The sequence below is a fragment of the Fulmarus glacialis genome, unplaced genomic scaffold (assembly GCF_000690835.1).
Source record: "Fulmarus glacialis isolate BGI_N327 unplaced genomic scaffold, ASM69083v1 scaffold12099, whole genome shotgun sequence".
Lineage (NCBI taxonomy): Eukaryota > Metazoa > Chordata > Aves > Procellariiformes > Procellariidae > Fulmarus > Fulmarus glacialis.
The window spans coordinates 1-13,434 of record NW_009233889.1 but is presented as its reverse complement, the minus strand read 5'-3'; the positions used below and the strand labels follow the sequence as shown (position 1 = coordinate 13,434).

The window sequence follows — 13,434 nt, the reverse complement described above, 5'->3', positions numbered from 1 at the left end:
CTGAGCATATGCATTCCTTTTTATTTCAACTACATCTAAATTAACAGAAGGCTCATCTGATTAATGTTTTCAACATTATAAGTGATTTGTGTGTGTATATATCCACCGATACAAACGTGTATTAAGTATTTTGTCCTAAGTTTTACAGACAGTTTTCTGATACTAATTTTACTGTGTCATACTTGTTAGAAATACTCACTTCTTGAACAGGCTGTAGATGAGTTCTGAGTAGGTATGTGATGGCTGCTATCTGAACAGCAAAGAATGGCAGTGCCCAGTTCTCTCTTAAAGGAATGGTGAATTCTACTCTTGTAGTATCTATTCTGTACAAAACAAACAGAGTTTCATAAATTTAAAACAAATAAAACACCAACTTGGTGACAGAGAGGTTGCAATGACAGGCATCTTTGTGGTATTTTAACTACTTATTGATAAAAATGGAGGCTCTACACTATAGTTCCTTCAACGTGCCTGGCTCGGAAAAAACATCATTATGAAGGTTCTGCAAGTCATCCATTGTTTCTGTACCTCAAATGTTGTACTTTAGCTTCATTTACTGTTAAAAAACTTATACTATGGATTAAATCTTACTTATGAAGCACAGCTTGGGTAATTTAAAAATGAACAAACAAACCCCACAACAAAAACACTCCCAAAATCCAGCATGTGGAGTGTTCACGCCACAGGTAATTTTACTTCATTTTTTCGTTTGCAAAAAGTGTACATATAAGAATAAACAGGTATCAATTTCTTCACTGTGATCCCAGTGCAATGCATTTGAATACCACTAAACTGATTTGGAACTTCTGGTCATTTTTTGAATGTTCTAACGTAAAAAGTATGTGATGGAAGTCAGTAAAAGCTTCCCAAATGGCAGTCATTTACAAAACCTGAATTAAAAGTTAAAACCAAAAAATAATTCCCTTTTTTCTTGTGCAGAGAAAACGTTATCTAAAAAGGAAAGTAAGCAACACATCTGAGACACGCTTAGCTGGATGAAAAAAATGTCTAAAATGGAGTTACTCAGTAGCCTCAGATGTACTTCATCTGGACAGAAAGTCTTTATCCAGATCAATTCCATGCACTGATTCTATTTGCATAAAGGATAACAAGCTTCCATTGTTCATGAACTATTACAAAGATGGACAAAACAAATCTGCTCCAAATATTCTGTAAATGGAAAAGATGACCTCATGAAATAAACATGAACTACTGCACATTGCATGTATTTTTTAATTACTTTCATCTTTGGAGAAAGAAACGTTTTACCACTATATACCTATAATTATTCTGTAATGGACATGCTTGCAGATAAAGTTCTTTACAGCTGCTGATTAACATATCAAACAGTTTTGATAGAGCCGACACTGTAGTTTTATTTTCTTGATTAATTTACAGATAACAGCCTATGTCACCAGTCTTAGCTTCATGCCAGCAGCCTACTGCTGGCATAAAGCCAGTTCTTTAGTTTTTCTCTCCAAATTGAGAATTCTTCAAGTGATAAAGTGCTCGAACAGCTCAATTACCATCTTTTTTCTCTGAATCTTAGTGCAGGAGATGTCTACAGGAATAAGGGAACAGAGAAGCTGAACTTCTGATGATCTTAGGTTGTTGAAGGAATCCCTGGAGATTGGGTGTGGGGCAGAGGAGAGACCTGAAGGGCATATATGCAGGTGTCTTTAACACCTAAGGGATTCTAGGCTGGAGAAGACAGGGTACATCATTTGGAGAACCAGACATATCTGAAAGATGTAGTCCACTTTCAGAGACCAAGTTAAGCCAAAACTTTCTACTCAAACTTCTTGAAACTTTAAAATCCTAGTCTGCAATGTCAGCTCATTTCTGATTATTTTCTAATAATTTTGTAATATTTAAACATTTTTTTCCATTTTCTGGGTAATCTGGAGAGAAGCCTTATAGTTCCATTTTTTTGTCCAATTAATCATGCATTTGAAGGTTTAATGCCTTACCTTTGAGGTACAATTTTAGAAAGATCGAATGTTTAATCTCACTTACCTGTTTGTAATATACCAGCAAGCTGCCAACAACCCTGAAAGCCACGTTCCACTAAGAAGCCAGCTTGTTACATACAGAGCAATGACATAAACTGCCTGAAGTCCAAACAAAGTGTAGATATAAAAATAAACGGGCTCTAGGTATTGCTGTAAAACACAAGAATACTGATGTTGACATAAAACACTCATGGGGGGGACTATACTTAATATGAATTAGGTTTTGCTTTTACAAATTAAAAAGGTATCAGGAATATTTCTAATTAGAAAATAACTAAAAAGGGGAGCTATGATTCACTGCGCAATCTTCATAATGCACTTACAATCTAAAGCCATAAATAAATGCCTACCTGAATTGGAAGAATCCTATACAGAATGCTGAGAAACACCTCCTGGTAAACATTCATTCTTTCAAGTATGTTAATTGTCCTCACAGATTCAGTTTTATTGTCATATACTAAACCATGTAAACCTTAACGATAAAGAGAAATTGAAATAGGAGATTGTCATTTTCCCCCTCCATCTTCATTTGAACAGTGAATAACTTTTTCAAAGGTCTTTTAGGATCCCTCATCAAAAACTGCAAACTTTGAGTCAAGGATTCAGATCACATTACCTCTGAATCAACATGACCTTCTGAGGTCTTCAGTTTCCCTGCTTCGAATGTGACTCAGAGTGCTAATTCAAGTACTATATATTTAGTAATGTATAAAACATTTATTATTACACTTACATTCCTAGCACAGAATCTGTGGCACATACTGGATCTTGAGAACCATTCTTGTCACCACTTTGAACACAGGTGATGTTAATATTGACAAATGTGTAATATAAGCAAATTGCTAGGGAGCAACAGTTAAGTATCTAGAAAACATGAGACTGTCACAGAAAACCCCATCATGGTATATGATTTCCTTGGAAGCTGCTCATTGTGTCACTTACTGTCCAGGCATACAAAAAAAAAATGCCCCATTCCCACAAACAGCTCATAATTCAAATTAAACAAGAGAAGAATAAAAATGACAGTAATATACTGAATAAACCAGCAAGGCTGAAACCTTAACAGATACGAAAGTTGTCCCTCAAAGTGATTGCCTTCATCAGAACGTGAAGGTGTGGCACAGAAACCAATGTATCATTGTGAAATTTATTATGTCCATAACTTAGTGGCTCCCTGGCGTATGAACATAATAAATCTGTCTCCAGTACAATTGTTACACTATCTTTCACAGTTATGGTATTCCTTGTTCTTGACTATATTTGAAAAAGTATTACAAATAGTCATCTGGCAACATGAAGTAAAACTTACTTTACAGTTTACAATACCTTGCTGGATGGAAGCAGCCTGAATCATCTCTTTGTAGTAGGAATAATAAAGTCCACATTCTGTTCTGAATGAAATTTCTCTTTCAACTTCCTGCAAATGAAAGTTCACTAGTAAATTCATTTTCCATTTGCTTTTCACAATCATATGAAGCTGCTTTCAACTCAAATTCTTGCTGTACCAGGGAAATTGACCTATACAGTGGCTTGAGTCTTTGGGTTCATGCATTCTGTGCAACTTAGTTCAAATAAAAGCAAAATACATGGACAAATTAGGGTGAGAGGCAAATGGCTGAGGTGTCAATGCTTTTGCTAACTGGGGAAAATATATATGCCTTTTGTGATTCTGATATGCTGTTCAGAAACATTTTGGATCTTTTACTATTTTTCTGTAATATTCAATGTTTAGATAGTGGCCAACAGCTGGACTTTAAAACGGCATATGCTTGCTCCATGCATTTAACCTTTTCTTCCAGATGTAGATATCCCATAGTGTTCCACGGCTTTGCCACCTTAAGGCTCAATTAATTCAGCGTGCTATACTTGGGACTGCACCATAAGCCACTCTGATATTTCAGCTGGCAGGGTATGCTGCTGGCCACTTGTTAAACGCTGTTTCTTGCAGGAAGCCAGCTGTTCATCACTCTCATACTTAAATTATAGGTTGAAGGAAAAGTGATTCTTTACTTGTTTTTAGGTGTAGGTAAAGTTATTATTTTTATTTTAAAAATGTTCGAATTATTTAAATTAGGTACAGTTCAAACTATGCCTCTTTCTTGGCTGATACTGCAGCAGGTGGAGTCTAAGTGAGATATAAAAGCTCTCCTAGAGAAAACTGCCCTCAGTACAGGATCTTTGCTTTGGAATTCACCTCCTTTTGTGACCTCTTTAGTTATGAAGACCTAATGAAATTTAACAAATTCAGAGCCTTGGGCAACCACATTTAAACACAATAAGACTGCATGAACAACCGATCTGAAGAGAACTAATAGGCATCTTACAGAAAATTGTTTTATTATTAGTGATCTTTTTCATAGTTTATATAAAAACATCTAAGCAAATATCTCTCATAAGCAGTAAGTTTGAAAAGGTTTATATCCAGATTTGAAAATCCTATGAGATTCCTGTATGTGGTGTATGCAAGTCATTATGAAATTTAAGTGAGATTTCTAAAAATAATCTTATTAATTCAGCTTTCTTTACAAAAGAACATTACTGAAGTAACAGAATGTTACTGTTTTCTGAGATTTTTATGAATGCCATTCTGATTAATGCAACCTTACATAGAATCCCAAGACTTTCATCTTTCTTGTACAGTCCCATCTCTTTTGCTGGAACAGAATCAATACTATTTCAGAGCTAACATAAAGATAGATGAAAAATCATGTTCCTCCTTCCTCTACTGCCCAGTATAGAATCTTATCTCAGAACATGTGTTTTATTGAAGTCAACTGTTGACAAACTAAACCAATATTAGTTCTGGTCTGAGAAAAATCAACAGATAAAACCACATCTGATTCAATGTAAGTTCACAATTAAACTCTCCAGCTGCTCTACGACATAAAAATTGTTGTAATACCAGCAGAAGAAACTGACATTGGCACTAAATACTAAAAGCCACACACTTAACAAAATGAGAATGCTGGATTTTGAATGAGGTCTAGCTTCAAATTCATCACTACTGAAAAGTTTCTAATACCAAAAAGTGGCTGATTCTAAGTGCTCATAAAAAAAAAAGAAAAAAGAAGGAATGTTCATTTGGAATTTATTAAGGGGGAGAGAGTAGTCACAGAGGGGGATCTAATTAGCAAAAATGCATTCAAACATGATTAATTTGTAATCCTGGCACCAGCTGTATTCAACCAAATGCTATACTTTATGAGACAAACACTAGTGAGTTTTACATCTGTTTCATGCTAAGATAACATCTGTTTTATTCACTCACAATACTTTTCCAGTTCTACAGCAATTTATACTTTCCCTAGTATTCCATGTCAATAAAAACATACAGACTTATGGGTAAGCATTATAAGAGCACGTCTATCTTTCTGTAAATTCAATTTTTGAGTCTTTAACAAAGAAGTTATCACTGTTCCAAGGAAAAAAAAAAAGAACACTATCCTCCAGGATACATATAGAGTTGCATGTGATTTCAATTTATGCAGTTGTATCCTAATAATATTAAGCATTCAAAATAAAATACAAAGGACTTTCTCTCAAGGGCAGTGCAAAATTCTAGAGCTTAGGTTTCCTCAAACTCCCTAACCAAGTCATTCAGAATACTGAGCAAGCAGCCAAAGTCTGAGTTGAGTTTTTTTTCTGTAAACAAAGAGCATAAGCAAATCTCCAATTACTTTTCTTTTTTGACACAGCTAAAACACAACTTGTGTAATTGAAAATATTTTTTAGTTGTTCAATTTAAGATCAGAAAGATTTGAAAATTGTCTCAGTCATACAAGTGGAAAATCAATACAGCCAGCTGTTACCAGTGTTCCGGGTTGAGAATCCTGCCTTCAGCAAATGTATTTAATCCTTGTACATGGTCTTTTGGCTGGTTAACCTCATGCCCATCTGCTAGAATGGCATGGTTCCTACTCAGATCAGACTTTTGATCCAGAGTAAAAGTACCCATAACAACTCAACAGGTACTTCTTCGGAAAAGTATCACCAAAGTACTGGACTGCCCTCCTTCTCTTCATGGCTTACGCATTCACGTTCTAATTAGCTGGCTATCTGTTTCCCCACTTTTTTTCATCTTTCTTCTATATTCAAAATATAAAAAGAGAAAATATAAGCACTTCAGAGAAGGAATCCCAGGATTCTTATCCTCATGTCTGAAAGATTTAAAATTTGGTATTTTTATTCCTGACTTCTTGCAAGCAGCAATTTTATTAAAGGAAAATTCAGTAATAGTAGTCTGCTTACTCAGAAGGGATGAAGAACAAATGAAAGCTGCGAAGTTTACCTGTTTGTGTTACAGTATTAATTTGCTATGTGGCCTTGGCTCATCCCTCTTCAAAGTTTCTTCAGAGTTTGCATTTGCACAAGCAATACAACATCTGACAGGAGAGGTCATGCAATTCTCCCCCCACCCCCCATATTTTGTTATTTTCATAGTAGATCCTGTTCCCAAAAGATACTATACTTGAGGAGCAGTCACTAAACTGCTACTGAAAATCACTGAAAATAGACTAGCCATTTTATATGTGTCGTGCCAGAAACTTCTCAGAAAACTGGGAAAGGATTTTTGGATAAGAAATCTGTTTTGGCTTTCACCATCATAAACAGGAACCTTTGTTGTTTTAATGTATATGAGAAGAGATTCAAACTTTTTTCTTCAATATTGTTTGGTCAAGATAAGTGATTATAACTTTCTGTGATCCCTGCTGGAAGTGTACACAAACACAGCTTCTGACTATGTGACATGACATTCTGCATTCTCATTTTTTTCAGTCGTTCTTTCAGGAAGTCTTGGAATAAAAAAAAGAATACCAATCATGTACCTCTTTCATAGCATAAACCACTCTTCAATACCTGCATTTTCAGTTTTTCTGATAAGAAAACAATTTTACATCTTTCTCCAATGACCATGGCAAATTTACAATAGCAGGCATATTTATTAGCAAATAAGAACAAGATTCACACATACTGCAGCAGTTGAAATCAACGCACTGTTGAAAGCCATATTCAAAATAGAACAAAACAGTATAGCAACCACAGAACAGTTTTTCTAGTTGGGTGAACCACTGCTGGAAGACACCCAAAACTGAACTGGCTTTCTATGAACTGCAACTGAAATTACATAAAGGCAATCATTACAAGTGTACACGCAAGTTGTGACTTCAATTATTTAGAAGTTAAGAATCATTGACTTTGCACCATGAACTCTTTTTACTTTCAATTTTTAGGGTTGAATACAATTGGCAAACTGCACAGTTTTGTAACTATGCAATCATGATATTCATGTATCAATGGGGTCTTCAGAACAAGAATTCCACCTTTCGTACCTAAATGGTATATGTAAAAACCTCTGTCTAGTTTAGCGCAAAAGTGTCAGATAAACACTGCAGACCTCCTTCTACTGACGTACAAAGAGAGGAGTACCTTCACGTAAAAGAAAAAATGACAAAACAAGTCTCCCATTACATCTCACTATATTAATCTAGTAGCCATACATACCCTTTTGTGTATGAATTCTTACCATCTGACTAATTGTAGCTTATTGTAAGAAAAGAATAAAGTTCAGGGGGATAATATGTTGTTATATAATTTTACATCAGACTTTAGTAACATAAAATCCCCAAATTTGCACTGTTTACAGCCAATTCAGAGTGACTAAGTTACTAATTTAAAATGTATGGAAATATAACCGATTTAGAATTTCTTTTCTTTCCTATATTTCAGAGCAGCGATGATGCACTACTATGTTTCATAGGCATGGGGGTTAATGAAACACAGGATGTGTATTAGTGTTGCATCCATTTATTCTATGTGTAATGTTTAATAAAAATAAAACAAAACAAAATAACTTCTGCGCTTCATTAAGCAAGGCATGCAATAACTGTGTGCCAAGGATTAGACTACAATCCTCCCTTCTGAGAATTTGGGCTGGGGTACGCATTAAAATAAAACTTACTCTTTGAAAATTTTTAGAAAATTCAGTTAATATATGCAAAAATATATGCTTTGGCCAAACTACAAAATGTTAGAGAAAAAAGCAAATTTTCCATTTATTTTGAAGATAATTTTTGAGGATCTCAGATTGTTCCGTAGTGTATTTTATTCTTGTCTTTTATTAGTATACGGTATGTGCTGTAATTATAAGATTAGCCAATTCAGAAATGCTGGAAAACATGTATTTACATCTAGAGATTCTACAATGTCCACTCATACATATAGGCACAGAGATGTCTATGTACTATTTTACAGATGTTAGGATGAGCCTTCCTGTCTCAGCTTGCAGGAAATTTCACAGGCTCTTCATATGTAGTCTTCTCTTCCCATACTACTCCCAAAACAGTATTTTGTTTAAACTTTACCTCATCCATGTATTCTTTCTCTGCTTAATTAAGAGAAAGCGTATCAAAATATACAGTTTAGATTTTTTATCTTGCTATTCTCACGGCCACAAAATGCTCTGAGATGGATACTGGCAAGAAAACAAGTCTAGACTATATTTAAGTTAACAGTAAAACCTTGGAAAGCTTTGTATTAATCAAAGTGAAAGCACAGTCAGAGTCTGACTTGGCAGATAATTGCAGAAAATTTGATCAGACTTGACTCATCCCCAACCTTCTTTGTGTTTGCAAATAAACTGCAGGGGATACTGCCTCTTTGGTCTCAAGCTGTAATAAATGATTTGAGAACAAATCTTTAAAAGTACCTTTGAATCTCGCTTGGGACGTAAGTGTTTACAAAATAAATTGCATTTGTCTGATCAATCAAGTTAGAGCTATAGCCTTCTATTTGGGAAGATATCCTTAGAAACAATGTAAGTTGAGTGTGTGTACATGAAAAACACGAACAGTATACACTCACTGAACACATAGCTCCAAAAAGCAGGAGTATGTATGAAGCCTGATCACTTTTGGCTCTATGTTACAACTGGTTATTTTATCTAATAATATGTGAAATGTCATTAAAGCTTTTCCTGTTGTTATCAGTTTAAAGTTATCACTGTAGTCACATGCATTCTCTGGTTGAGTTCACATCTTACTGAAGAAGGTATAACGTGAGATCAGAGAATATCTGCACCTCTTTCTCTTTTAACCTGCTGGTAGATGAACTTAATGCTTTTTAGAATCTTTCCATCAAATTGGCTGAAATTGCTCATGTTCCAATGTTATTAGTTATCATACCAACTCCATAGAATGAAATGAGACCTACAGAGACAACAGAATCCAGACTAGAAGTATCTAGAGGGTTTTATTTCAGTTTTGATAGCTAATGGCATTCTACTGTACTTAAAATGAAAACAATAATTATCAAATAAAATGAGCATTTCATCCATTGGGGGACAACTTAATTGCAACTACAGACTCGCTTCTCTCAGTGAACTTTGTGTCCCGCTGTATCACTTCAACAGAACAAAAATGCTGTACCCGTTATGTTCATACATTGCCACAAGTCCATGCCTGTTTGTACTTCAAAATATACAATACCTGTGAAATTAATCAATACTTGCATTTGGAAGGAAAACGCAAACCTAAGGTGTACCTTCAATATACATACAATCCATCTATATATTCAAAGAAAGATGAGAGTGGGTACAAAACAGTATTATATGTATAATACAACAGCAATTGTTTCAGTAAGTGCCAACTATTTTTATTACACGAATATAAAAGTTTCTGGGACAGAAAAAGTGTGTAGTATAGGAAAGACACATTGTGATGCAAGTATTCTAAATATACATACTCTTTGAGTAACATAATACATAGACCTAACAGAGTGAATTTTAGGCATCTAAAAGGAAAATGACTCACCTGTTTCTTTCCTCTGGTTAAATTTAGATATGTGTACAGCTGCATTATTTTCCCATGCAATGATTCTAGGAAAAAACTAGTCAGTCCTGGATCTTGGGAATGGTTGGTTTTACGTTGGTGAATGTCTGAAATATGTTTTGAGGTTTGCACATTCAGGATAACATTATATAAAATTAGTATTGAATAGTAAGTGACTGTGCTTAAACTGTATTACAATATCACAGTATAAATACAATTAAAGAACTGTGTGCCAGGATTTTGCGTATTGTTTACTTTAACCGTTTTTTGTTTGGTTTTGGATTGTTTTGGATAAAAGAAAGATGACTATAGAGCAACTTATAGCAGATTGTTGAAATTCTATTCTAGATAATGATCAATGGTTGGAAGAACCATAGCTACAACTCAGGCAGGAGCTGTATAGCAATGTTTTTAGAGAAAAACTGGGGAAAAGTATTTACAGAAATGATCAAGTATTTAAAAAGTGGTGGGAAGAGAAGCACAGCTTGTTTAAAATTAAATTTTTAAAAATGAAATATTCTATGTTTTTGAGCAAGTTAGAAGACACATATATAAATAAATGGAATTTCAACTAACACTCATATTAACGCTCTATGAAAGCACTGATGAAACTATGAAAACAACTGTTACCTTAATATTGGAAAACCACAGGTCATTTTCATGCAGTGTAGCAACATAAACAGAAGTAAGAAGTCCAAGAGAGACGGCAACAATTCCACCAACAGTTATAGAGAGTATGTTCCACAGCTTTCTACCTGTATGATCTTGGAAGAAAAATATTTCACTCTGTAATTGTGAAACACATAATTCAACTTAAAGGAATTTTGGAAATTCATTTATACATTGCCTGTGCTAGTACAGTTTACATTTTGTAGGTAACAGGACACTTGGTTTTAAGAGATCTTTATGGAGATGTGGTTTTCATTTTCTCATATAGCAAACAAAAATACATAGAGTATTTTATTTACATGCAAAGTGAAATAAGGTGTGCCTTAATTGGTAAAATGCAGTGATAGTTCAATTTATACCATGACCCTACACAAATCTAGATAAATACCATCTCTAATTTGTAAATCTAAATTGAAATATCCTCCAGGGCAACTTTTTTTAATTAAGGCAATACAGGATGACTGTTAGATCACAAAGAAAGAAATTAAAATCTTCTTCACACATCTTAAAACAGCTGCTTGTTTTCTGAGGGCTTGCTTGGTTTTTGTAAAAAAACAACACTGAAGGTTCAGAAGTCTCACTAAATACACACAAAGACACTGAACAGCGGCCAAAGCAGCCTCTGATAATGGTGTCATGCTTTGAATTGCAGATGACCTCCTGCTGACATCAGAATAAGATCATAGATGGAATGATGGGAAAGAAAGGCTGCTTTTCTAGGTAGCTCAATCAATTTATTGTACACTTATGTTCCTGGTTTTTTAGGTTTGGGGTTTTTTTAACGTTGATATAAGGCTAATATGGAACTTCGTGATCTGGAATTATATCTTTGAAATGGCATTTTCATACTGTGTGTGACATCTACACAATGGATACCAAATATGCAGTTCAATGGAACTGAGGGTTGGGCTGGATGAAAACTATGATCACTTTCCCATTTTGTATATAGCCTAAGTGTACTCATGTAGAAACAACAATGTAACTTTCCTTTCATCTACTCAAATTGCATATATAGAAACATTTGGAATTTAGATCAAAACATCCCTTAAAATAAGTTAGTTAAAAAAACCAAACCCAACAAACTTTGGAATTATAACTTTAGAGTTGGCAAACAAAAATGTTGTCAGTATTTCATGACATAAACAGATCATCGAATCAAGACACTTAATGTCTCTCTTTTAAATTTACCTAGCTGGTCTGTCCTGTAGTCAAAAAGCAAGGGTTTGCAGTTAAATTCAGATTTTATGTGCAATCTGCTTATATTTAAGTACAACTCATCAGAGGTCTTCAAATCCTTTTATGTTACCAATGATTTGAACTGAGATTTGTTTAAGAACCTACGATGGCTATAGGAAATCTGATACTAAACTGAAAAAAATTGTTCTCACCAATTTAAATTAGGATTTTAAAATAGAGATGAGATTGACATGCAGTAATCTGCATGCCCTCTGTCTCATCCAATTAATTTTGGTGATAGATATTCAAGTATGAAAATGTGTTTGGTACATACCTAGTTCTAACCTGTGCTTAGGATAGCAATTAAAAAGCCATAATGTTACAATCCTTTTCATTACCTACCAAACAGAATTTTCCCATCAGGCTTCACATTCTTCTCTGAAGGCTGATCTTCAGCCGCTTCCGTGCCTTTTCCAACCCTTCTCTGTCTTACGGTTGTCATGATGTCAATCACTTTAATTCATTATTCTTCAGTCTGACTCCTAAATGGACACATACAAGCAATGCATCTTCCTACCCAAACATTCATTTAATGCTGTATGAAATATCTGAAAACAGAACCATATTTTACTGCCATCAGAGACTTTGACTTACAGAACTATACTGTAGTTGAAGTGTATCTTACAAATATGCAAGTTTTTTTAAATTTGTACAACTCAGAGTACAAATGACAGTATAGAAAACATTATCTTAAATTTGTAAAGACTTAAGTTCATAACTTTACATACTCTTGAACAGGTTTTCAGAAAGATTCATTATTTTGACCACCCTCACTTTTGGCCCTTGACTCAAAATGCATACCAGGCTCCAATTCTTTGAAAAAGAGTACGCCCTTCAGAGAAAAATTAGTCCTTTAGGGTATTTTAGTTGGGCACCTAAAATAGAAAGCCGGTTGTTTAAATCTTGGCTTTCAGGAAATCCTCAAAAAGGGGGCCATAAGGTGCAAAAATGATGCCAGAGAACATGTGTTATAAAAAACTAGACACACAGTATTAAAAAATCCTTGATGTTTTATACTATTAAAGTGCTATAAAATTTGAGAACATTACAAAAAAGACCAAAAGAAGAGCAGCTAGTCTTTCCCCTGTCAATTCCCAGGTGCTCTCTGCCCTGTGAGCATGGTCCATACATAAAACTGCTTCAACCTGCCATTCTACGTTTGAAAATCAATGATGTCCCATCCTGAATGCAAAAATCTGCTACCATTCCCAGAGCACAAACACCGGTATTTGTGTTACCACTGGTGTAACTGACTGGTAATGCTCTAAGAAATATGCCTCAACCGCACAACTTTGTTGTTTCAGAGCTTTTGCGGAGGATTAGCTTCATCTCTTTCCCACATGCCTGGGAAAACACATGGAGGGAACTACTTGAGCATATATCTAAGTTGGTTTTTAAATAGCCGATTTGTAGAAAACCTGAGAATTAATTAATACCGGCAAGATGGTCATCATAACCATGCTCTTTTTTTGCCCCGCCAGTCTCAGCCAGCTTTAAGCCTTACGCCGAAGGGAACGGTTTTGCCCGGCACGCGCGGGGAAAGCCTCGACAGGGCGCCGGGGAAGGAACGTCCCGCCTCCCTTCCCACCGCTGCCTGAGGTGAGGTGAGGTGAGGCGAGGCGAGGCCTGGGGCAGCGGGGCGGGGGCAGGCTCTGCGCCTGCAGGCCGGGCTCGGGGAGCTCGATGGGGAG

The 13,434-nt window shown here is 35.3% G+C and overlaps 1 protein-coding gene across 1 annotated transcript in view; it reads right to left on the bottom strand.

The window, feature by feature from the left end:
- The window catches only part of DPY19L3 (dpy-19-like 3 (C. elegans)), a 33,393-nt gene extending 21,208 nt beyond the window's left edge, over positions 1–12,185 (bottom strand). Inside the window, exons 1-6 of the mRNA XM_009585472.1 lie at positions 12,086–12,185; positions 10,469–10,602; positions 3,339–3,429; positions 2,363–2,484; positions 2,017–2,162; positions 200–323 (exon numbers count right to left, since the gene is read on the bottom strand). Coding sequence (XP_009583767.1) covers positions 200–323; positions 2,017–2,162; positions 2,363–2,484; positions 3,339–3,429; positions 10,469–10,602; positions 12,086–12,185 — 717 coding nt within the window. The remainder of the gene's footprint in view (positions 1–199; positions 324–2,016; positions 2,163–2,362; positions 2,485–3,338; positions 3,430–10,468; positions 10,603–12,085) is intronic.
- Positions 12,186–13,434: the final 1,249 nt, after the last annotated feature.